This window comes from Pogona vitticeps, chromosome 5, assembly GCF_051106095.1.
Source record: "Pogona vitticeps strain Pit_001003342236 chromosome 5, PviZW2.1, whole genome shotgun sequence".
Classification (NCBI taxonomy): domain Eukaryota; kingdom Metazoa; phylum Chordata; class Lepidosauria; order Squamata; family Agamidae; genus Pogona; species Pogona vitticeps.
In genome coordinates, this window is record NC_135787.1 from 24843590 (window position 1) to 24870772 (window position 27183).

The following is a 27183-nucleotide window of genomic DNA, read 5'->3' on the forward strand; positions in this document are numbered from 1 at the left end:
AGCAGACTTCTAGACTGTTAGGTTCCTCCCAATCAAAATCAAAGGCCCACTTCCAAGTAAGAATGAGATGATAGACTAATGAACCTTTTGGGTAAAACATATCTGACCTTTAGCTGAGAGAAAAAAGGCTTGTGCATGTAGCATTGCTGTTCTTGTCTCAAGAGCTGTCTGTAATATTTTAGGGTAGTCTCCAACTAGTGTTCGTCAATTAACAAAAATGGAAAAATAAATCTGATTTTTCACCATTCCCTCTTTCCTTGCAGTCACCCATATCAAAATCTGCACCAGTTTGGGGGACCCTTCAAAAGAGGATAGGTTGGATGTACGCATCCTTCAGTCTTGAGAGACTATGGTAATGTGCTCTGAATAGAGATCTTGGAACAGCATCTAGTGTGGCTGAGAAGGCCAATTAGAGAGTGATAATAGGTTAGTATATAGGATAGGTTATCGCTTGAGAAAAATCACTTCCCAATCAGCAGACAGATTTCTCCTGTCAGTAGGAACACCTCCTGGATAGAACCCCCTTTTTATATTTTGATAAAGGCTCTAGAAGCCACTTGTAGTGCATGACAATAACTTCAGCAATGTTCAGCAATGCAAGAGTAAGGAGATAACTTTATTGAAACACTAAAAAGAATCACACAAATTGCAAGCTTTCATGAATGAAATCCCACTTCCTCAGGCTGTATACCACCCCTTCATGGATAGCGGAGGAAAAAAATTGTAGATCAGAGTCCCAGAAATTTATGACAGATGTCTGGGCTGAGTCTGCTTGTATGAGGTGAATTCAGACTTAGGTTGTGAAATAGACTTAGGTTTGTTCAGCAATGTTCCTCAGCATCACTTATTATGCAAAATGAGTAAGGAATTGCTATCACATTCACTCTCTGTATATTGGGCACCCCAAACCAATCTCATTGGCCATTCTGGGAAGAAAATGTGGAACAACATAGCCTTTGGTCTGATGTTTTTCCTTGGCACATATTAGTATCTGGGGAAATTAAAGGTCACATTAAATAATTAACACAGAGTTCTTGTTCTAGGGAAGGAAGGATTCATTACTTTTGGGGAAGGGAATGCTACTCTCCTAAGGTTGGAAATATTATTTAAAACTTAACTACTAGATGGCTGTGCTGTCTGGGGGATTCTGAGGTTCACAGTCCAAAGGTAACATTTCTAAGCTCTCTACTTCTCTATTCCTCTTGAATTCCTGCTGAAGATCTCTGCATAGACCTGATACCAACAGAGGACTTTTAATATTACACTTCTCCCTTGAATTGCACACATCTGAGCAGGACAGCTTTGGTTATACAGGGATGGATGGATGGATGGATGGATGGATGGATGGATGGATGGATGGATGGATGGATATATATATAGAGAGAGAGATTGATTGATTGACTGATTGATTGACTGATTGATTGACTGACTGACTGATTGATTGATTGATTGATTGATTGATTCATTGATTCATTGATTGGCCTGATGGTGAGGTGGCCCCCAGTCTGATGGCAGCAGCCTGGCCAGCCCTCTCTCTTGGGATGGAGGCTCCACATGGTGGCTGGGAAGGGTTCTGGGGCATGCCAAAATGTTAATCGACTGGTTATGCTTTCTGGTTACACTTGGGAAGGGGATTAGAGTTACACATTGACTTTGAATTACTTGGGGTCCAGTGCCCCTAAACCCAGCATTATTAAAGGGAAAAGTGTACTTATAGCTGGAGGGAGATTTTTTTGAGTGGAAACAGCTGGGGATAGAAGAATTAAATCTTTCCACTTTGAATGCTGCCGTTACAGTCTGTCAGCTCCCCATTTACTTTTCCGTAAAATAAAAACAAAGAAGAAAAAAAGGACAGTGCATCTAATGTAACATGTAACGTGATTCAAATAAGCTCAAGTGTCAAAACTTCCCTGCAAAGTCTACAAAATTAGAAATCACAGGCTTTTATCATTTCCTAGACCCTTCTAATATACATCCCCACTTCTTTTTCAAACGAATTCACATGCCCACTTATTACAAATTTGGATAGAATGCTTCAAAAAATGACTATAAGCACCATGGTGGAATCTCAGATGCAATCAACATTATTCAAGCGTGAAAGAGAGGTTTTGACTATGTTTTCATATATTACAGAGATGAGCGATCCACACATCTACTTCAAATAATGAACAGAAGCAAAGATATCACATGGCAAGGGCTTTAAAAAGAAAGGAATGTCTTGGTAATTTTGTGACTGGTGTAAAACAATTAGTTTTCCAACCATAATCACCGCTTGCAACCTATCTCTTATTTTCTCTTTAGCTCTTTAACTTGGTTCAAAGCTAAAATCAATTTGTTTCTGCCCCTGGCAATATCATGCCTTTGTGCTGTCTACAAAGACAGCTATAATGTAGTTCTTAGAAAGTCTTGAACATATCACTCTGATATAAAAGGTTTCCTAGCAGTCATTTTACGCATTGTTGTTTTCTAGCTAGAAGCACAGCAAGAAATCTGGCTCACTGCTCCTGCACCTGGTGAGAGAAAGGTGGCTGATGGGGGATAATCGTCATCAGGGTATCTATCCTTATTATTCAAGTATCTCACAATAGTTATCAGAAGAGTTAACTCTGGCAGAGTTGCTTTTGGCAACCTGTATTATCTGGAACAAGGCCAACTCTTAGAGCTCACTGTCCCTTCATATGGAACAGCTAGCCCTTAATCATTAGTTGATCCGCTCTAAGATCAACCTGAAGTGTATGAATAAAACAAAGGCTCAACATTATGAGGACCCCATACAAACAAATATACAGCCCAAAAGAAATAGCAATATTTATTGTATTCTGTAGGGCAGAATTTGTTGTATTCCCGCAGGCTGGTGTTTTCCAGATGGGATTGTCTACAATTCCCATCATCCCCAGAAATATTCTCAAACACCAAAGAAGGGGAAGAAAGCTGTTATTGGCTGTAGCACTTCAGGTTTCAAGAAGGGAACTCTTCTTGAATATGTTCCCCTAGGCACTGTTTCTAGATTTGAGGGGACCCTAGGTAAGATATTGTTTAGTGGACTTCCTGATATGTCAGTGGGCTAAGAACTGGCCACCCTGGTGAAGATGGCATGCACCTGAGAAATGTGTTTGTAAAACATCTCAAAATGCTTTGAGTTCCCATATGTAGTACTGCTGCAGAACATTCTGGGGAATTTAACCTTCCCAAACTCAAGTATCTTGGATGGGACCTGATCCATGTGAAAACCCATCTTTAGAACATTAGCAAATGCATCAGGGAAATCTTTCTGTTCCTGCCCTTTGTGTGATTTTTCGGGAGACTATAATGCATATACATATTTTATCTATCTATCTATCTATCTATCTATCTATCTATCTATCTATCTATCTATCTATCTATCTATCTATCTATCTATCTATCTATCTATCTATCTATCTATCTATCTATCTATCTATCTATCTATCTATCAGATTTCTACCCCGCCCTTTTAGACAAAGTCTACTCTGGGCGGGTATTAAAAATACACACACATCCAAATATGATCAACTAGTCTGACAAAGAACAGTCCATTTTGTCTTCTCAGCATGTTACCACCTTAATCTGTTGCAAATGGAAACCAAACCATTCCACCAAACCCAGAAGAGCGCCAGCATTCAAGATGACCAGACAGGGACCAGAATTAGTTTCAGCAGTTAGCATTACTGGGCACCTGCCAAGGTCCACAGTACAGCAAGGGACTCATTTCTGGCATGAAGCAAAAGGCAAACACAACTGGCATGAGGTAGCACTTGACACACAATGAAAAAGAGGACTACAGTATTGTTTTAGGAGGTTCAGAAAGAAACTACTGACAGCAAAGATGATCGACATGTTTAGGAGACAGGATTTCCTTCTTTATACATAAAATCTCTCCATGAAGTTAACGAAACAACTGACGTCTTGGCATCATTTCAAAGTCTCAAGGTAAAGATACAGCCCATGAAGGAGAGCCTATCTCTAAAATGCACCTCCAACATTACTCAGCTCTTCTTTTGACAGCCTTGGGATTCCCTTTCTCCTCATGACCTGAGAGGCTTTGCCTTTTTTTCCTCCCCTTTTTTTCCCTCCCCTGTCTGTTTCTCTGCCATCACTAAATATAAAAAGAGGAACAAGAAAAAAAGAAGAACAGTAGCCTCCACTGGACCTTGCCTTCTCCTTCTGGATAGTAGTGCAAATTAGACCCAGAGGGAGAAGGGAAACAAATGAGCAGTGCTGACAGGGGTAAGAGGGTCAACCCCCTCTGGGCAGCTTCTCTAAGACTCTCCCCTCAACGTGGAGCCAACATAGCCAGGGCTCTTGGGGATACTGGATGAAGAGGAGAGACATGACTTTTCTGTTCTGAGAATTATTTCCCAGCACTAGCTGGTGCTTCCCGCTGCCCCCCCCCTTTTACTGTGATGCACAGATGTAAAGAGAAACAACTAGCACTCTCAAAGTGGCAGATTTTCATTTTTGTATCGCAAACCAAATCAAGACAAAGTCAAAGGTACTGATTAATTCTCAGGGAAGGGACAAAATGTGCTACAAGCAACATCGGCTGCATCATATTACTTTTGGTGGTAATGAGAACATTAGAACAGTCCCTTTGCAAAAAAAAGAATGACTGGTAACATTGTTCCTTCCTCATCATGAATTCTGTTTACTCTGTTTATTCTGTTTACTTTTTCATGTCATGGGGGGGCTAAAATGCATACCTGTGGCATTTAGAGTACCCCCAAGTTAGTCCGTTCTCTTACTTTTCATAATGTCAATGAGCTACTTTAATACATTACAAATTAATTACTTTCTAAAAGAAACTTTGCAAGGCCTGCTACTTCTAAAACCTATATTCTAGACACCTGAATCAAACTGTTGTTTCAAAAAGGCAGATATTAAAGACATGCATGACTCTAAATTTTTAGATCTATCATTTGTTAAAATCCATCTGTAGTTTGCTCTAGTTCATGCACATCTGATTTTTTTAAAGCACAAGGGGGAGAAGCTGAAAGATCTGTTTAGTTAAAACTGCATATCACAACCATTCTGAAATATACTGTGACCTAAGTACAGAAAATTTGCATTTTAGTGTATTGCAAATGCATGTAGCACGGATTGTTTCTACTGCAATAGTTTCTATAGTCTGTGAAACCACTTTTGGCTGTTGCCTTCCTGCAGACACTTTCTACAACATGCAGGGGGAAAGCAGCTGATAAGCGTAATTAGCTGTGACACTCTGTTCAATTTAGTTTTGCGCTAAGTACTAATTGCCTAGTCAGGAAAGGGGAAGTGGAACATTTTGGTTAATATGCTTACCCGTGGGCCCTGATCACCTTGATCTCCCTGCAAAGTGGAAAGATGAGATGATAGTTTTAACACAGCATCTGTGTGCTAACTCAGCTCTCTTAAATAATCTCACATCATATGGCTTCAAGAGCCACCTGTTAATATCAGGAGGGCTTCCATTTATTTGTTAGTAGCAACAATAGCATGCTGACTCACCTTCTCGCCTTTTGGACCAGGTGGGCCCTGAAAGAAACAGAGAATATATATTCATTAACATCTTGCTGATATTTTTACTCAACCAAAAAGGCCTCGCTTTCACAAGGATCAGACAGGATAGCAAATTTGTGCTTGGAGTTTAGTGACTTAGCCAATGAAGGTTCACTTGACTGACTGTTCTTCCACCAACTCCTCACCACAGCCAATTGCCCTTGTATACAAGAAGCTAGCAGGTAGAAAAAGGCTAGAATACATAGGAGTTACCACCTCCAGGGCAGCTTGTGAAAACATAGGAGATTTACAAACTTGTAAAAGTCACTGCTTGAAACCTCCAGCCAGTTGGTTTGGGGATGCAGGAATTGTCATCCAAACACTTAAGGATTTGGCCCCCAAAAGATCTGCATTTTTCCCACAGCAGGATGGTTATTTAAAGAGAGCTGTTTGACAGCAATAACTTTAAAAAAACTATCTCTACAAAAAGGAGTGGTTGTGTTAATCACCCGGGTTGTCTCTACATGCCATCTAATAATATAAACAAAACCTGTGGAGTTTGTTTTTTTTTTTTGACTAAACACAAACACCCACCAACAATTTACTTATATGCTTTTTATATATACATTATAAAATATCAGTAATTTATACAATATAAACAATATAATTGTTTACGATATCCAAACCACCCTAATTAAAATCCAAACTATCCCACATAGTTATTTATTATTTATTACTAAAGGAACGCATCATAAACATTATGTAGCCTTGAGATAATATTTTAGGCATCCCTTGTGGCTATATATATATATATATATATATATATAGGATGGATATCATAGGGACGTGGTAATTCATATACAGTGGTGCCTCGCATAGCGAGGTTAATCCGTTCCGGATTAACCTTCGCTATGCGAAAACATCGCTAAACGGTAATAAAAAAGCCATAGAAACGCACTGAACTTCGTTCAATGCGTTCCTATGGCTTGAAAACTCACCGTTAAGCGATGTTGTCCCATAGCGCCGCCATTTTCGCGCCCTCGGTAAGCGAGGGCAGGGCGCGAAAATGCGGCGCGGACCTTCCGGTGGCCATTTTGGAACCGCCGATCAGCTGTTCTCCCGGCTTCGTTATGCGATATTCGCTAAGCGAAACGCTTAGCGAATATCGCAAAGCGAAAAACCTCCATAGGGGCCATCGCTGAGCGAATGCTCCAGCGATGGCCCAGAGCGCCTCGTTAAGCGATTTCATCGCTCAGCGAGGCGCTCGTTAAGCGAGGCACCACTGTATATTAATTAACGTGGTTTGTATTTCAATTAAGGTAGGTTGGATATCATAGGGACGTGGTGGGTTAAACTGCAGAAGCCTCTGTGCTGCAAGGTCAAAGATCAGCAGTCGTAAGATCAAACCCATGTGACAGAGTGAGCTCCCGTTGCTTGTCCCAACTCCTGCCAACCTAGCAGTTCGAAAACATGTAATAATGTGAGTAGATAAAAAGGTACCACAGTGGTGGGAAGATATTAGTGTTCCATGTCTAGTCACGCAGGCCACGTGACCATGGAAACTGTCTTCGGACAAACGCTGGCTCTATGGCTTGGAAATGGGGATGAGCACCGCGCCCTAGAGTCAGACAAGATTGGACTAAATGTCAAGGGAAACCTTTACCTTTACCTGGATATCACAGACATTTATAATGTATAGATGACTGATTTTTTAATAACATGTGTGCATAAAAGAATATAAGTAAACTGATGGTGGGCGTTTGTGTTTAGCAAGAAAACACAGGTTCTATTTGTCCTATTAAGCTTTCAGTGTGCTGTGTTTCTCTTGTTCTGAGGTACTATGCTGCATGCCATCTGTGAACCTGGGCTTCGACAGGGACGCCTACCATTTTGACAAGATACCCTCCAAGGCCTCCTGAAGCCCTTCAGGGTGAAGAAGCCTATGGTCTATTCTTACGAGGGCAGACCTTTTCACAGGTCTATTCCCCCCATGGAGAGGGGCTGCCATCAACAGATTGGAACTCAGCAGAAAGTGATCTGCCCATGACAGTGGGTGAAAGATCAGATCACTCTCCGCCTGCACAGTCAAGAACATCAGGTCCAGAGTGTGACCTGCTAGATGCATAGGGCCAGTGACATGCTGGGATAGACTCATGGATGTCATGGAGCCCATGAACTTCAGGCCTAGCCCCACCATCAGGTACAAACATTCTAGACCCAAAGCTTGAAAGCAAGGCAGTAATGGATGGAATCCCTATGAACAACCACAGTAGTCCCTCCAATCTGCCCTGATACTGTATGGAGTATCCTGGGGCCACATCTGTGAAAGGGCAACCTCACTCATATTGCCTGCCCAGATCTCCGTTATACAAGCCAGGTCTGCTATATATAATATAGCAGAGTAAAACTGTAATGCAGAGCTTCTGAATAATTTGACTCAGTTCATTACGGCTATCCATTCTCAGTAATCTCTGTGGTCAGTGGCATGTGTAACCATGGACCATAAAACACCTTGGCAAGCACAGTTAATGGAGATTCAGTTTTATGAATTCGTCATGAAGGTTGACAGTTTTGCTACTGCACAACAAAAGAAAGCCAGCTGCTGGATTCTGTAATATTTCTTTGGTGTGCCCAGAAGTGCTTTTCATTGTGGCAGCATAATGCAACACTGTGAGCAAAAATTGGTTCCTTTTATGAGAATTTAGGATGCTATTCCCTTCCACAGTGCATCATCAGTTCCACTGTACATGACAGATAGAATGGCAGAGCTGTGGTTTACTAGTTCTGGGATGCAGTCTGTTTACTAAGGTTTTTTTTAAGCTACTGTACTTCTCTGGCATTAAAGTCATCCTCTTCAAGCCTTGCTATTTTGCTTCGTTTGATGATTGCCTGGGTGGAAGATTTTCTTGGATGAAATGAAGGACAAGATGGCTCATGCCATCAAAAGATGCAACTAGAATGACAGCTGAATGAGTAGCATATGCCACTGAACCAAAGGGCAACACCTTATCCTTCAATGTCTTTAAAAGTTTCAAGGGACAGAAGCAGGAGATATTCACATAGAATATCTATGGGCAGAACTAAATAATGGATTTTTAATTTAGTTAGGATTAGGCACTGTGTTCATCGCCCCCCAGCCCATCTTGCCCCACAAAGGCAGCAGCAAAGAGAAAACTTCCTGATCATTCTAAATTAGTTTTTGCTTAGTTTGAAATCCTTTACAACAATCCCCCATTAATGCAAATTCTAACAAGTTGTCCACAATAAGGGCTGAAAGGCCTGTAGCTGGAACTAGAACAGAGTGGTTTCTGACAGCCCCCAGTGTGATTAACACTAAGGACTGAAGGTCAAATCACATATTAAAGGAAATGCACATTTCCTGCTATCAGAACACTTTCTTTCCAGGCACAGCATGTAATTCCTTAGTAACACAATCAGACTCACAAATGAAGCCACAGCCCCTCCTCATGTACCTCCCGATGACCAATCACAAAACAAAAGCAATCTAATTTGCAAAATGCAGTGAGGCATCAGATGCAATTTATCCCTTCAAGGAGTTCTACTTCTAAAGACATGCCCTGTTTGGGGTCTTAAGGGTCAGGCTTAGAGTGCTCTGTGGCAATGTTATATCCTTACTGCAGCTTGTTTAGTGGGTTGTAGATGTAACAGTACAATAAGCCAGTCATGTTCACCATCATTTTTTCCCCATTTTGGAGATTAGCCTAAAAAAGTACTATAAAACAACTCTCCTGCACAGTTCATAGTTGTATTCCTATCACAGGTGGGAGGACTATCCTAGGAAGACTTGTAATGTAGTCCGTTGTTCACAATGCAGTTTCGATGTGAAGCTGAGGCAGGTTTAATTTTCAGTTACAAAAATATTCCAGTTATGTTTATTTACAAATCAATACATTTAGGCCAACATACAATTTGCAGTCCCAGTTATAGCACAGAGACCCATTGGATTAATTGATAGATATAAATCAACACGTGTAAATCACATGGTTTCAAGTCACAGAAAACACAATATAGTCTTGTCCACAAATACATGTGCCAGTTCATCTTACACAAGCATATCTTAATTGGTTTTATGAGTCAAACTTTCCTGGATCCCGTAAATGTATGCAACCAAAGACATCTGCAGAATTATGAAGAACGAAATTCTCAGGATCATAATGATCACGTTGCCATACCTCTTCTGATACTATTTTCCTTCTCATTTCTCGTGTGAGTTCTGAAGCTAAGTGGTGTAGTTTTGACTTTATTGAACTTGGCAATGTTTTTAGAATAGCATTACTCTAGACGCTGTACAAGGCCAACATTTTGCTTTGCATTCAATCAATCTATAAATGCTCATAAAGGTTTCTGGTGGTTTTACCTAACTTTAATTTTCCTCTCAAGAATGCTTCCCTCCTAGTTTTGCATGCACATGTTTCTCTTCTCTTCGTTACTCCTGGATTTATGAAATACTTTAAAACACCCAGAGAACAACAACTAAATTCTTTGTTTTCTTTTAAGTTCAGCTTTTAATGCAGTTAAGTTTTCCTCTAACTTCTAATAGAGAAAGAGAAGGGAAAATTGCTCATTTTGTCTGACTAAACTGTACTAGACAAAATAGCATGTTAAACTAACGCATCCAGTTCTGGCCAGCTATGTAGGGGTCAATGAAAATTTAGTCCATGGCATTCTTATTCGATACGTTATTGCTGTAGGAGAGTGTATCAGTTATATTGTGCTGACAGAGCAAATCAACATTCTATAAAGCCATTCTAAAAATGGGGGCAGCCCAAACAAAATTATAAATTTGAAACAGGGATTCAAATGAGCACTACATTTGGGACAGTTGTAGTAGGCAATGAGCTCTTGCTCTGGGCCAAATTTGGGTGAGTTTGGACATAGAGTTTTCAATGTATGCTTTTTAAAAATTAAAACTTTTAAAAAAATGTACAGTTTCTCCTGGCCATTCAGAAATAAGTGCCCCAGAATGTTCCCAGGTTTAAAACAGATCACATATACTGAAAAGATTAATCTTGCTTATCTTAAAAATGGTTTTCCCCTTAATTTGGAAAGAATTCAGGCTGCGGAGGTCAAAATATTGATCCATAAAAGAGGCTTTTCAAAAGGGAAAAACAGCCACTTTGTTATAAGACTGAGCACTTTTGGCATGGGTTGCCCAGCAGGAAATTCATGAAATGAAGCATTGTGTACATCTGTAGTCTAACTTCCACACACTACACTTCATATTTCAAAAAATGAAGGAACGTCTTTTGGGAACCATATACCTGTAGGTAAAATGTTTGTAGAGCAAGGGTTTGGAAAATGGAAAATAGCTTTCTAGCCTGCATTCTGTGCAATGGGCATGGCAACATTAGTTTACCTGAACAGCATGTATATTTCTCTGGTGTATTTGTTATATTCACTCACACTTTGCTATTTTACTAAGTTCTAGAAAGCGTTTCAAAATATTTGGAAGAGAAAGACTGCAGCAATGTGCCAGTTATTCCTGCTTCTGCCCTCCCCCAGCAATCATATTAAAGATCATGCAATCATCTTCTGGGATCCTATAGCACTACATGAGGGAAGTTGCTGTAGGAATTTGTTTGTAAATTATGTATACTTCAGTTTTTAAAAGCCAGGAAATTCAATTCTTTAAAAACCCTCTTGTTTATGCATTTGGGATATCGCTCTTCAGTAAGCACAATTCAAAATGCCAGGATGTTGCTCGATATTGCTGCACAATACTGTGCCCGTATTACCAGCTAGACACCACATTTCACATAGTAAAGGGCTGCTTGAATGTTGTCAACACCCATGTAAGCAGTCAAGATGGTCTACAGGATATCCTCTTGTGCTCACTACCTTTCAAAAAGAGACACCAAGCTTGGGAAAATCCCAGCACCTGACTCCTTTTTCTTCAGTTGACACACTCCTCACCCAAATGCAATACAATCATCAGGATTGTTTTTCAAAAGGTTCTCAAGGTATGTAATGCTTGAAACCATAAAGTAATCAAAATGGCTAGAAGAAATGGTAATAAGGAAAAGAAGATACCCTGTAGACCAGGGGTCCCCAAACTCCCATCCGCAGCCTGGTGCCGGTCTGTGGCCTGGGCTGGACCAGGCCACGGAGACACATTTCCCACCCACCCCTCATGCGCTTCCCCGCACAGCCCCTTTCTGCATGCGCAGAAGTGCGCAGATGCCCGCACAAGCACCCCATCCCTTCATGCATGTGTGCAAGTGCCCCCGAGTGCCCCCCGACCTTCGGGAATGCACACAAGTGTGCATGTGCCCATGCATGTGCACAAGTGTGTTGCCCCCACGCCCGCCCCTTTGCGTATACACACAAGCATGGGGGTGCCCCGCTATCCCCAACTGATGTGCAGTGTTAAAAAGGTTGGGGACAACTGCTGTAGACAATCTTGACTGTTGTATGGGTGTTGTCAACATACATGCTATGTAAAGTTTGGCATCCTTTTTCCTGCTGGCAGTGTGAGCATGGTATTGTGTAAAACTATTGGGCCATTTCCTTGCATTATGAATTGTGGATACAGAAGCACAATATCCTATATCAGTGACGGTGAACCTTTTTGGGACCAAATGCCCAAACTGAAAAAAAGCCAAAAAAAAAAAAACAAAACACAGCAGGTGGCGAGTGGCAGCAGTGTTGGAAGTGGCGGCGAAAGGGGGAATCTCCGGCATGGAGTTGCCTCGAGACCCCAGATCCGCCGCCAATGCCAGCTGCTCCAGGTCCTGGCCCACCACCTGTCAGGATGCCAGCACCGTGGCTGCAGCTGCCTCCTCAGGTTTGGCTGCGGGGGGAGCAGTGATCCGGCAACTTATGGCTTGTGTGCCCACAGAAAGGGCTCTGTGTGCCAGCTGTGGAACGCATGCCATAGGTTCGCCATCACTGTTCTATATTCATAAATCAGAGGTTTTAAAAATAATTTAATAGTTAATCCTGATCTTCTAAACCTAGTGCCTTCCAAATAATGTTGGGTAAAAATTTTCATAATTTCCAATTAGCACAGCCATCCTTTTATTGGAGATAATGGGTACTGCAGAACAACACATGCTGGAAAGCACCAGGGCAGGAAATGTATGGATAATACAGCAGCATGTAAAAGGCTGCCCCATTCACTGCAAATGATACTCCCACTTACTTTAGACCAGTGGTTCCCAATCTTGGGTAACCCAGGTGTTCTTGGACTGCAACTCCTTTAAATCCTGGCCAGCACAGATGGTGGTGAAAGCTTCTGGGAAGTCCAAGAACACTTGGGTTACCCAAGGTCGGGAACCACAACTTTAGATGCTTCTCAGATCTTAGAAATTTTACTTTTCTTAACTACAGCATGGGAACAGCTGTAGTCATGAAATAACATTTGTTGGATTTGAGATAAAGTTACTTTTTTTTGAAAAATTATGTTAATACAATCCTAGACCTATGTATACAAAACTCAGTGCTATTGAACTTACTGTGGCATACCCGTGGATTAATGAATGCAGAATAGACTGCAGCAAGAAAGACAATGGCTGAAATCTTGTTGCTTAATGTGGGAAGTTGTATCTAGAGTAGGCATTGAATCAGAGGGGATTTCATGAATCAGCTCTTCCATAAGTTCCACTAATTCAATTGGCTATTCCAGTTGCAACTGACTACTCTAAGAAACAAGATTTCAGCCAATGTGACTATACGTAACAGGAGAGCTTTACCACCACTACATTCTCCCTCCCTCCTTCCACTTTTTGGCAGTTTCCCAGGAAACCCAACTACCAGCAGTAGGTCATCTGCTAGTAATCGGCCAATGGCCCATTAACAGGCTACAATGTATGTTTGGCCATCCTTGTTTTAGGATACTATCCAGATGTTAACATGTATTAACATTTTAATAGGATTGGCTTGGGTTCTTAGCTAATGAGAGACGTTTGCTTTACATTGAAAACACCAAGTGTTTTGAAGGTCCAAGTTGCTAAACCCTGTGGAACTGGCTTACTCATTCAGCATGCTCACTGCCATTATAGAAAGTCCTTGTTCTCTTAATCTTAAACAAGTGTATCAATTTCCCTTTGTCAGATACTGAAAGGTATGCTGATAGGATTCAATAGCAGAAGGAAGTTCAATTGACTAGGGTATCATATTATTCTTAATATATATTCATGGCAGTCATCAGAAATCACTACATTGAAATTCAGGAAGCAGAACAATAAATCAACCAGCTGCAAAACTGCATGTGAGAGGGATGAAAAGAAGAACGGAGGGAAGGGAGGGAGAAAATGCATGGTAAACACAAAAAATAGAGGAATAAAGGAATTAAAAACAAATAAAAGTTCTGTCTTAGTATTTATAATAGGAGGATGAGAGACTATGTAGGAAATTATCAAAGTATACCTTGTCGGCTTAAGATTTCCACTGAAGACCAATGTTTATTACAATGTCAAACTCAGCTAAGCTTAGGAAGTAAGCTACAGCTATAAACGGATTTATAACTTCACACCTTTCATTTTGTACTGAAGATTAAAGGGGCCATGAAGTAAGAGAAGGTGGAGATGGAGGAATGCAATAAACAAGGGATTGCTGAATCTCTTAGTCAGCCCCACTCAAAGTCAAAACTTCATGGAAAAACTTTATTTTGCTTTACAACCGACATCCTTGTGATGATATTTTTATTACTAAGTGTTTTCTTCAGCAGGTATGAATGTTTGTCTGTCTGAGCTGGTCTGGGGGAGTCTCCTGGTGCACATGAGGAGCTAGATGATAATCACAAGACTCATCCATATGGAAGTGGTTAACATAGTCTGGGAAAGAAAAATAAGAATGAAGAGGACGAGGATTAAAATGAAGACTGATCAAATCAAATGGAATTTAAGTCTCGTAAGACTGGCAGAACGAGGACGGTAGATTCTTCCTTTCTTTCCTAACACTGTAAAATACTTAAAATTACACATCCTATTAATGAAAGCAATGGAATCCTTTCCCTATAAATATTTGAGAGTATTTGCATTTTCTTTACTTTTTCCATTTACTTATTCAAAGTAAGATGAAGTTCACAATGGACTATTTCATGATTATGACTTGAATTTCAAAAGTAAAGGGATTGTGAGTCAGATATTGTAGATATTTGGTCAGCTACCCAGGGATCTCAAACACATTAAATGGCCACAACATAGTGACACATCCCAACTTTAATGCCTCCCAACCACAATTCCCAACTTTGGATAATAACAATCAGGACATTGCAGGTGTTAGAATATGTTTCAGAGATGAAGACAGCAACCATTGTAGGCTATCTAGAGCCAAGTGTGTTCACATTCACAAGGAGCCAGATACAGTTCATTGAGGAAGGATCTCCCGAGGGCCCAAGGGACACGACTCAATTTTCCACACCCCAGATTCTCACAGAACACCCACCCACATTTTTCAAAACTAGAAGTGATCTAGAAAGTCATTTCCCTTTTTAGGAAAAAAAATCTAATCTCTTCCCCTCAAAAATAATAAATAAAATAAAATAAATGGGGAAATAATTTCAGATTTCTGGAGACTTCTGGAGCCCTGATTGTCTATTTTTAGGCTAAATCATTTTTGGTGGTGTCAAAGATTGGCCACAAAGAAAAGCATACTTGATGGGCTGTATGCTGTTCACAGGCTGCTAAATTTCCACCTTGCCAGAAATTACAGAATGATCAATATGCACAATGAACAACAATCCTCGGCGGGGCAGGTGGGTGGATGGTATATTTGAAGGAAACCACAGACTGGAAACAAGTCTACACACACCACCTTATAAGGTTCACTATGTGACTTATATAGTCCTGATTCAGCCTATATTTCTTTCATATTATATCTATGGCTGTAGCCAAAAAAAGGTTGACAATGGTTGGTTTAGAAGAATGTATCTTAGATAAACAAGTCTTCTCTTATATCTAGTGTCATTTCTTTAGATGGAACAAAAAGAATCTTCTTCTATCCAACATCTGTAGATCAACAGAAGGTAAGTACAACACTTTTAGCAGGTTTGCCACTAAAGAGTTTGGCACTTTAGCTGTTTTAATTCAACACTAACTGGATGTTTATTTTCTTTTAAAAATATATTATTACAAACACCAAGTTTTTAATATATGAAATGCTAGAATTTGAGTCAACTTTGAACCACTAACAAAATATTGCTATTAAGGGTGTGCAGAACCTTCCTCCCAAGGCACTTCTGTATACAAATAACCATTTCTGCACCTTTTAAGACACATTCTGGCCTGCTCTGTCCCTGGATTGATGACATTACCTGTGCATTTCCAGATCACTGTTAAAAAAAGTGGGGGGAACAAAAGGATATGACCTGGGGTCTAGGCAGGCCTAACTGTGCAATTGATCCATTCAAAGGCTGTACCACAATAATCTTTTTACAATCTCACACATACTGAACACTAATTGAATATAATAACTTAGTAAAGTTTAGTAAACTTCGATGAATGAGAGAACAAAGAAAAAGAAGAATATTCAGGAACTTGAAAGGGCTATGTGGAAAGCAGTACAAGTCTTCCCATTCTCCCAAAAAGGAGTGATGGAGTGGTTGCAAACGGATAAATATGGTGGTGCCTCAACTTATGAACGTTCTTACTTATGACCATTTCGAGTTACAACCAGCTCTGGCTGCAAAATTTTGCTTCGACTTGCGACCGGAGCTTCCACTTACGAACAGAGAAGGGCAGGGAAAAATTATAACTGTAGGTGGTGACAAGGTTGCTTCTTTGTAGCTCTTTCACCCCAGCAGTTAGAGAGTGTGCGTCGGAGGAGGTTTGGGACTGCCTCGCTTGTGCTTCTGAGTGTGTGTGTGTGTGTGTGTGCGTGCGTGTGTGTGTGTGCGCGCGTGTGCGTTTGCATGGAGGCTTCGGACTGCCTGGTAAGGTACTGTTTTCTGCTTTTTAAAACTGTTCTGGGTGTTTTTGCAGTGTGGTTTTGAGCTGGGGGGTTATGTTTCTGTGATGTGATGGGTCTTGGGGGGTTGTTTGTTGTTTTTTTCCCATTTCGGATGGGTCTTGAGGGGTTTGTTTCTTTTTGGGCTTCCCCCTATTTCTGATTGGTCTTGGAGGGTTTAGTTGATTTTTGGGGGGGTTTCCCCCATTTCCGATGGGTCCTGCATGCTTCCCTTGCTTTTTCCTTTGCTTTATTTGCATTTCTGACCTGCTCCCTTTGTTCTCTGTGCATTTCCGATCTGCTCTGTTTGTTTTCTGTGCATTTCCAATGGATATTGCACGCTTGATTGTTTTTCTTCCCCCTCCTTCGGCCAGAAGGGATTAATTGTGTTTCCAATGAGTTTTGCATGGTTTTTTTGGTGATTTTTTTTCTTCGGTCAGAACAGATTGCTTTTCAATGCATTCCTATGGGAAATTGTGCTTCGACTTACGACCATTTTGAGTTACGTTCATCTTCTGGAAGGGAGTATGTATGTATGTATGTATGTATGTATGTATGTATGTATGTATGCATGCATGCATGCATGCATGCATGTATTTATTTATTTATTTATTTATTTATTTATTTATTTATCTGATTTATATCCCACTCATCTGATCAAATCGACCACTCTGAGCAGCTTATGACCAACTTATGACCAGTATGGTCATAAGTTGAGGCACTACTGTATGTAATTCTTGGTGACTTTGATGTGACCCCTCCCTAGTGCCTCCATGGTTTGAGTGTCCAGGTGGGACTCTGGACTTTATTCAGGGTTCAACTGTCATTCTGTTTCTCTGGTACCTACTATATCACATTCCAGTTCCCCTTTCCTCAATTCAATCATTAGCCATATGTTTAACCCCACATATGCTGAAGATGGCATGAAGGGTCTGTTGTAGTGTTTCTCTATCCTTGTGGGGAAAAGCAGTTCCTTCCAACACCTGATAAGTTTCTCTGGAATTATGCAAATACCCCTGATTCAGTCCATTTTTGCATATTTGTTCAAAGACAGTTGCCCAGGCCTAATTGTTACTGTGTGTGAGCTTAAAAATAAATGTTTATCCTTGAAAAGCAGAAAAAAACAAAAACAAAAAGTCCAGAAATAGCAATTTTGTTACCTTTCCAGCATAGGCAGGCAAAGTAGAGCACATAGATGTACGTGGCTCGCAGAGTACCCCCCCCTCCCTTTCTGGTCACTTCCAGTTCTAAAAGAGGATGATTCAGTCTTAAAATGGGAGGGTGGGAATAGAGTTCAAACAGCCATTCATACAGCTCATGTTGACATAACTTTCAGCAGAAAGTGGGGATGGGTCCCATGGTGGAAGTGCAGCCCACTGAAGCCTGGAAAAGTTTGAAAATAGTTCTTGGAGAAAGCAAGGTGTGCCCACCCCATTCTGGAATACTGTTAGAACAAACAGGAAAATAAATAACATGCTCACTTGCAGCCAGTATCCCAAAAGCTCTGGATTGGCCCACCGAAAACAATTGAATAGATGCCAACAGATTCATAGTGACATTTTCGTCAGTAACTGAAATAATTCTTTTGTGGAAAAGGCGCCGTAAACTGGGCTAATAAGAACAGTATCAGATAAATGGCATTTTCAAGACTGATTTGAATAAAGGAGCTGAGAGTATAAATATTAAAGTCACAGCACACTGAGGAAAATGCTATAAAATTAGAATGCAAATCCAGAATGACCTTGATGAATTGCAAATACTGAATACTATATTTCAGAAAGAAAGACTGTTGCCTTGCTAACAGTCTAGGAATGACAATGGCAGTTTGCAAACTATAATTCATTTAAGCTGGAATCTGAAACTCACCCTACCATTCCGTATTAGAAAGTGTCTGTGTGTGTGTCTGTGTGTGCACGCGCACGCACGTACAGGTGCACCTATGTGCAAGGGAGAGAGGGAGAAGGTGGGGAGAGAAAGAATGAGCAAAATAGATGCACATTTAATTTTAGAATACGTGGCAATGCTACAGTATAATAAACATAAGAGAAACACAGATTAGCTTTCCAATACGTATATGCTGACATGAGATATCAACATATCTTGGAATTCTACAAAGTGGCAAGAATAATTTGTTGGAATCTGGCCATTTTCAAATAGTGAACATACTATATATTCTTCAGTCCTGATAGCCAATTGTATTCCCTTCTCCATTGTGGATCTTGCACTTGCAGCTAAAATACTACTGTGTTTCCGAACATCTGCTGCCAATGTTTGTCAGAACAAATGTTTTCCAGGTTTCTTCTGAATGTTTAAAAGAATTTTTTAGGATTCTGTGTAATTTTTCCAGATGTATTGATTGATTGATTTTCCCAAGCTGAGCCTTGCTTTATCATTTCCTGCTTCAGACCTAAGCCCTTGGTCTTTTAAATGCTTCCTTGTTCTCACTGGTTTTGAGATGCATTCCTGGTCGCTAGCATATATAAGCCAGTTCATGCTGTTCTAAGTAAGTCTGCACTGAAGGATCTCCTCTTTCAATTTTCATGTTGAAAGCAGTGTGGGTTTTGCTGGGAGAGGGGGATGTTTCCTGAGAAAATCATGAATTTCGGAATATTCTGTTGCTCTTTTAGTGCATTTTTACTCTTCCTTTCCAGATATTTTTGACTAGTTACATGGATGATTGCAGCCAAACTGGGATACACAACGAACTGTGTAATAAAACGCATTACATAGGCAATCAGATTTGGTTGACAAATTGTATTACTTGGCATAAACAAAGACACCTGACTGTAAAGACTCTGCTTTGTGCCCAAGTAACATAGTCAGGGCTGGTAAACTAGAATCATATTATGAGTAGAATGGTGTCACAACATTAGGTAGCCTGGGGAGATTTGAACAGATGACATTAATGACAAATGAAACCCATTCAGGCATTGTGAGCAGATAAAAACCCCTGTGAATAGAATCAACAAAAGTCTGAAAGCAGGAGATTTTTAATGATATAGCAAACATTTCACAAAAGGAAGTGTTTTTGCTATATATTACTACCAAATATGGTACTATTCCTAGATAGGTTCAGCAACATCCACTTATATTGTTGGGATATTCTTCCAGTAAACTTTCATAACTGGCCAATTCTGAATCTCAAAGGTTTTGGAAGGTTTAAATTAATAGGAAAAATGCTTACAGAGACTTTCCTCAGATGAAAATGCTGCTGGCTTGCTGGAACAACCAATGGGACTGTTGCCAGCACTATCATGGAATCCCCTTGGCCCACAATCCCAAGCAAATTCAGCCTTGGTACATTGCCAAAGACACAACAGCGTGCAACAACTTTCCTGAAATTCCTAAACAGAGTCTATGGGAACGTTAAAAGATAGTGGAGGAACTTTGCTGGCATCCAAATTGTTTGGCCAAATTTCAGGTGCACTTTAGTCAGATCTTCTATTCCTGTCTCCAGAGCAGGATCAATTCAAGTAATGCAAGTTATCTGCGTCCAAAACTAACAAAGCTCTGTCACTTTCAGACCAAAAGAGCAATGATAGGATGCAACAAGACAGCCCAGTCATCCCAGCCTGGATTGGCCTCAATTAGTGGTTCCCAACCCCAGATGCTCTTGGACTAAAACTCCCAGAGGCCTTCACCACTAGCTGTGCTGGCTAGGATTTCTGGCAGTTGCAGACCATCTGGGGAATCAATGTTGGGAACCACTGGTCTACATCATTCTAAACAGATCCGTACTGAGGTGCAGTATGTCACTGGAGGTGATCATTGTATCCATATGCAAGGATTGACCACTCCACACTGCAGACAACCATATTTAACATGATATAGACCAGTGGTCAGATATTCTTGAACTCCTAGAAATCCTGGCCAGCACAGTCAGTGGTGAAGGCAACTGGGGGTTTTACTTCAAGAACATCTGGGGATCCGAAGGTTTGGAACCACTGACCTAAACCAATCTTCTTTCCCTTTAAAGGGAAAAGGGGAAAAAAGTAAAGAAAATTCCTTTCCTGTCTCCTCCAATATTTTGCCTTTTTTTTTTTTTGATCTTGAGAAACAGAAAGCTTCCTTCTAGTCTGCCTGTGGAGAAGGGAGAGGAAGTTTCTTTCTTTCTTTCTTTTTTACTTATTGCTAGTACATCAGCAATGCTTTGAAAGGGCTTTCCCCTGCTTTCCCTCCACAGGTGAGTAGCAAAGAAGCTTTCTATTTTTCAAGATAGTTAAACAGTTTAAGCCAAGATAAGAGTTTAAGCCAGCTGCTTTGGCTCAATCCCAGCAACCACACATGCTGGAACTGAACCAAAACAGAGCAATTCTATCTGCACCAAAACCAAAAGGTGCAGGTGCAGGTAAGCATGAAGCGGGGTGGGCTAATTTACAATGGCAAGTACATTGGGTGGTCGCCAGGAAAAGGAACAAACAAGCCCATCCCCAATCTGGACCAAAACCACAGGACAAATGACTGTTCGATCAAATGCGTAAAATTACTTTAGGGAAGCAGACATAACCAGTGACAGGAAAAGAGATCAAGTGTGAGAGAGGCTGAAATCTTGTTGCTTTGCGTAATAAATTGAACTAGAGTAGGCCCTTTGCACCAGTGAGGATTTGGGTCAACTCCTCTCTAAGTTCCATTGATTTAAATGGGCCTACTTTATAGTTTGCAAACTGCTCAACATAAAAAAAGAGATCATGGCCACTGGTCCCATCACCTCCTGGCAAATAGAAGGGGATGATATGGAGGCAGTGACAGACTTTTCTTTCTTGGGCTCCATGTTCACTGCAGATGGTGACAGCAGCCACGAAATTAAAAGACGCCTGCTTCTTGGGAGGAAAGCAATGACAAACCTAGACAGCATCTTAAAAAGCAGAGACATCACCTTGCCAACAAAAGTCCACATAGTCAAAGCTATGGTTTTTCCAGTAGCGATGTATGGAAGTGAGAGCAGGACCATAAAGAAGGCTGACCGCCAAAGAATTGATGCTTTTGAATTGTGGTGCTGGAGGAGACTCTTGAGAGACCCCTGGACTGCAAGGAGAACAAACCTATCCATTCTGAAGGAAATCAACCCCGAGTGCTCACTGGAAGGACAGATCCTGAAGCTGAGGCTCCAATATTTTGGCCATCTCATGAGAAGACAAGACTCTCTGGAAAAGCCCCTGATGTTGGGAAAGTGTGAGGGCAAGAGGAGAAGGGGATGACAGAGGAAGAGATGGTTAGACAGTGTCATCGAAGCTACCAACATTAATTTGACCAAACTCTGGGAGGCAGTGGAATACAGGAGGACCTGGCACGCTCTGGTCCATGGGGTCACAAAGAGTCGGACACAACTTAATGACTAAACAACAACAACAACTTTAGAGTAGTCAATTGAAGAATATGCAATAGTGACTTCATCAGAAGAATTAGACTGAGCTAATTTCAAGTTCACGCTCTATTAAGAAGAGAAGCAGCAAAAGGGTGGGATGTAGATGGAAAAGCAAAAGAAGCATATACAACCAACACTTGAACTTTTTATCATTGAAAACAGCAGGTATCGGTCAGTTTATTGCACTACTGGCAGAAAATGTTTCTAAGCCTTATTTTCAGTTATACCCTGTGACTGCAATTCCTATATTTTCTCAACAGTCTTTTCATGTTTAACTCTTAAACTCCGTCTCCCCAATGTGAATGGTAATGTTGGTGGAGTCCCCTGTCGATTATCTATTTCAGATCTCTGTCTAAGTTTAGGAAAAGCTGCAATGCCCATGCTGATTTCTCAAGCCAATATTGTCACTACCTTGACCTATTTTAAAATACTGTAGATTTTTAAAGTTCTATGTTAAAGACTAACAGCTGACCAAGGATCTAACAGTAACTGCTCATTCTGCCCCTTGTGGCAACGCCAGTATCAAAATGTGCCTCCAACAATATCAAAATGTGCCTCCAACAAAGATAAAAACACCATAGTTAAGCTAGTACTCAATTTTTTGTACTGCTATTAATATATTGATTGACATAATCGCCTTAATAAAAGCTTCTTTACATACCACAAGGAATAGACCACAGTTCAAATTAAGCCCCATTAGCCATTTAGGATCACTGATCCATATAATACCTGGGATCATAAGATGAAGCACTTTGAACATCACAACATGTCATACAAATACATTATTATTGTTGTTGTTGTTAATAATAAACTATCAACAATGTGTACATTTGGGTAAAGAAGTCTACATACTCTGTTTTGGTATCTCAGGAAGAAATAATATTTTGTTTTTTTAAGTCTTTCTGCTACCACATGTGGTCTTTGTAAGTACAGTACTTGAATCTCAATCTCAGCCTTTAGATTTCTTACAATCAGGAAGTATTCTGTTTCCATAAGTACCAAACAAGAGCAATTTCCCTATTTGACATTTCCTGCTTTAAATTTCTGTTTCATAAAGTCAACATTTTTATCACTCTGATATAACTTACAGTCTTAATTTTTAAAAAATTGCTTCTACTTGAAAAATCCAAAAATAGTTGTATAAAAATATGATTGCAAAAGAACTGGTGGGTTTTAATCCATAAAGTCATAATGGGTTTGCAGGGCAATTGTGGTGGCAAAATATTGATAGGAAGCAATTGCTGTGTAAAGTATTTCCTGAGGGATGAAAAGATTACCAAGATTGCTATAGAAAATATAGCCAAAATGTATCACATTTCCTTCTTTCATCTGAATAAATCTCGGTTATATTTTGTTTTCATTGGGAAAACTAATATGGTAGAATACTTGTCTGTAGCATTTGGTTAATAAAAAGTCATTGAATTTGAGATAAAGATGGAAATGCAAAGTTTTGAGGTCTACAAAGGAATACATGGCTTTCACGTTACTCCTGAGGATATGTTATGGTTGTGTGTTTTTTTTGTGCTTTATTTTATCCCACCTTCGCAGGCACACAAGTTGTAAGTTTAGCCTTTACTTGTGTTGCAACCTAAACATAAAGTAAATCAAATGTATATATTTTAAAAATATTGGCTACAATCTAATTAAAGTTTTTGGAAACGATTTCAACTGGGAAGGTTAAGCATATGTTCATCTCTCTCCCATTCAACTGATGTAACTATAAAGAATTTAACCTAGGTTGCATTGTGTCCAAAGTGTGCTTTGACTACTGAAAAAGAAGAGGCAAAGGAAAATGTATAACTCTGCAAGACATAACTTACATGAAATCGGAACTAATCTACTATTACAAGTTGAAGAGACGGAATTCACAGGTAGAGTTCCATTCTGACTACCAAAATCAAGGACAGGAAAAGAGAAAATATCCATAAAAGCAACTAGAATCCTATTCAGCAGTTCTTAATTATGTTTGGTTAACAACTTAGGTGGGCACTTTCAGAATCAGTATACATTCCTTGCTATAGCCTTAACAGAAATACTGTACTCCGTTATGCATGCACTTTAAGAAAGAGAATTAAAGGCTTGACCTCATGTATACAACATTGCAGAGGGACTATAGCTAGTGTTTCCTCCTTTACAGGAAATAGCATCATTCAAGACAACTGCTCAAAGCAATCCTGGAGATTTTAATAGGGCTTTCATATTCTGTTGAAAGGCACAGAAAACCTAGGAATAATTTCAGTTAGAGATGGAAAATAGGGCTGGTCAGGTCTATTATTTTTCCTCTCCACAGGTTATTGTTAAGAAATGTGTATCTCTATAGACACAAATTTAGTTTGAGAACTGCAAGATTTTCTGACAGTACCATCTACTTCGAGTATGGGATTCAGTATTTTGGGAGATAAAAAAATTAACCTAAAGAATCTATATAGAAGTCTGTAGATCTACAAAAATTGAGACCGCCAATCCAAAAACGATTGCACTCCATTCACATCGCTTTTTAAAAAAATTGCATGACTACATTGTCCCGTAATACAAATTTAGAATTTATTATTCCATAATGAGATCTCTAAACTGCAACACATTTTAAATTTAAACTATCATCTTGTAAAGTTTTGACAAGATGTTTAACAATAACGATAAATAAAAGCCCAATTTAGATTTTTAAATTTGATTTTTAAATTTTAGAATCATTGAGTTTTTTTCAACACTGACTAGAATTCAGACTCCGTTGGAGAGCATCCATGGACATATCAGGTCCTTACCTTCAGCCTCATCACTTTTCACACAAGCAAAGGCCAACATGGAATAGTCCACTCATGTGTTGACTAAATACAACTAGGAATGCCTTAATAACCAAATCTAATCTTATTTTGCTGGTTTGATTTTCTGGTATCTAGATATGTGGATTCCATCCTCAAACCACATGCCACCAGTGCACCTAACTATGTAACAAATGCCACAGACTTTCTAATGAAACTGCAATCCATACATAACCTACCTGATAACAATAATAATAATAATAATAATAATAATAATAAAAAACCTTTATTGGCATACAGCAGAAGAAGCCGCAAAATAAATACAATAAAATACGCATACAGGGTTCGTTGCATGCGAGTGGGGTGGAGAAAATAACAGCGTTAAGCCCCTCATTTTAGAGGGCATGTTGCGACGTCTCTGAATAATGGCGTGAACATATCGAGCAGTTGATACAGTAACTTCCTTGTTAGTACCATTTAAAAGGTATTGGGTTTTCTTTAGGTCATCCCATCGCGTGTAGGAGGGGGGAAAGACCGACTGGTGGAGCAGGCGGATATCCATGTACAAAATGCAATGAAATAGCATATGATGCAGAGATTCAGTTTTTCCCTGGCCACATGGACAGGTTCTCAGGTCTGTAGGAAGGCCCAAGTATCTGCCCTGCACTAGATTTGATGGAACTATGTTGCATCTGGCGAGAGTAAATGCCCAGCGCTCTAGTGGCTGTTCAAGGAAGTATAGGTAGCTTGGGCTGCGTCCGAGAGTGAGTGAGAGGTGAAGACGAAGTGGAGAGCAGACTTTTTGTGCCGCACTAAACAAAGTTTGCCCTTCAATGTCCAAGACCCTGTTTTTGATGGTTGGAAACACCTTGGAGGGGGGTATAAGGCCCAGAAGGTCGGGAGATAGCCCTAGAGTCTTAACTTTCTTTGTGAATAGGGCCAAGCCATTGGGAAGCAGGCTATCGGCTAGCAACGCTTGCAATAGGGTGTCCTTGGGAGAGAAAAAACAAATTTTGACCCAGTATTTGAGAAATCTGAGCCAGGCCCTAGTCTCAATTCTGTATTGGCCACCCTCAAGACACAGAGCTGCGTATGGGACACAGTGAGGGAGGCCAAGGATTTTGTATAAAAATACAGATTGTACTCTCTCCACAGAGCTGTGTAGTGAGGACAACCAAATAGGGACACCGTATAGTAGCTGAGCAACTGATTTCGCGTTAAAGATCTGTAAAGCAGCGGGAATAAAGCCATGGCCCCAGGTGTGGTGAAATCGTAGGATGGCTTGGGCTGAGAGTTTGGCTGTCTTGATTGCTGCCTGTTGGTGAGTTAACCAGGAGTGTCGGTGATGGAAAGTAATGCCCAGATACTTAAACTCTCTGACCTGCTGAATGGAATTCCCATGGAATGACCATACGAAGGGTTTCCACGCTTTGCCAAAGACCACAATTTTGGTTTTCTCAAAGTTGAGTTGAAGGTTGTTGTGAGACAGGTATTCAAGGCAGCAAGTAATTAGTCTCTTTAAGCCCACTCTTGAGCGTGAGAGGAGAACCATGTCGTCCGCGTACAAAAGGATTGGTATCGAGAGGTGGCCAATTTTGGAGCTGTGACCGTTGACAGTGCGTAAGAGAGGGGCGAGATCGTTGATAAACAGGTTGAACAGGGTTGGAGCCAGGACGCAGCCTTGCTTCACTCCTCTATTGGCAGGAATTGGGTTGGAAAGGGCCCCCTTCGACGAGATTTTAATGCGGCAAGTGGAACCCACGTGCAGTTTTTGGATTAGAAAAAGTAGCCTTCTGTCGATACCCAACCTGGCAAGCTTGAGCCATAAAATGTCTCTGTCGATCGAATCGAAGGCCCCTTTAAGATCTAGAAAGGCTGCATAAAGGCGAATGTTTGGCTGCGAGGCGTATTTAGAAATCATGTGGGATAGGATCAGGCAGTGGTCTAGTGTTGACTTTCCCTCCCTGAAGCCCGCTTGCTCTAGGCCCATGATGTCTTGATCATGAAGCCAGTCTTGCAGTTTGTAAAGTAGGAGACTGGCGTACATCTTCCCTATAATGTCAAGGAGGCTTATGGGTCTGTAATTAGCTGGAGTTTTCTTGTCTCCCTTCTTTAGGATCGGAATTATTATTGCCTGTGTCCATGACTTGGGCATCATGCCAGATTCATTAATAGCGGTGAATAGGACAGCAAGTACCGGGGCCCACCAGTCCGTATATGCCTTTATCAGTTCCGGAGGAAGGGCATCGGGGCCAGGGGCCTTACCATTTCTGAGTTGGCCTATGAGTTTTGTTGTTTGACTGGTTGTGATTGGGGCCCACTCTGGGAGGTCTCGGGGTGGAGGCGCAGCTGATGGAGTTGTTGGCTTACAGCTGTCGTGAAAGGTGGCCAGGAAATGATGTTCCCACGTCTCGGCTGGTATGTAAGGGAGATCAGGTGATGTCTGCTTGAAGATGAAGGAACCGGAAACCACTTCCCAGAATTTTTTGTTGTTACCTGAATGGAGCGCCTCGGCTAGTTGGGACCATCGGGCCATTGCCGAGCGGTGATGGAGATTCTTAATGGCTGAACTGAGGAGGGTTTTCAGCTCGAAGTAAAGGGAGGGGGGCTTGGGAGCCTTGGAGGATCTATAGTTGTTGTAGATCTTTCTCAGGTGCT

General features: G+C 40.7%; 1 protein-coding gene across 1 annotated transcript in view; it reads right to left on the reverse strand.

The window, feature by feature from the left end:
• COL25A1 (collagen type XXV alpha 1 chain) overlaps window positions 1–27183 on the reverse strand; it is a 385643-nt gene that overhangs the window by 120795 nt on the left and 237665 nt on the right. The window contains exons 6-7 of the mRNA XM_073001823.2: window positions 5503–5529; window positions 5317–5343 (exon numbers count right to left, since the gene is read on the reverse strand). Coding sequence (XP_072857924.2) covers window positions 5317–5343; window positions 5503–5529 — 54 coding nt within the window. The remainder of the gene's footprint in view (window positions 1–5316; window positions 5344–5502; window positions 5530–27183) is intronic.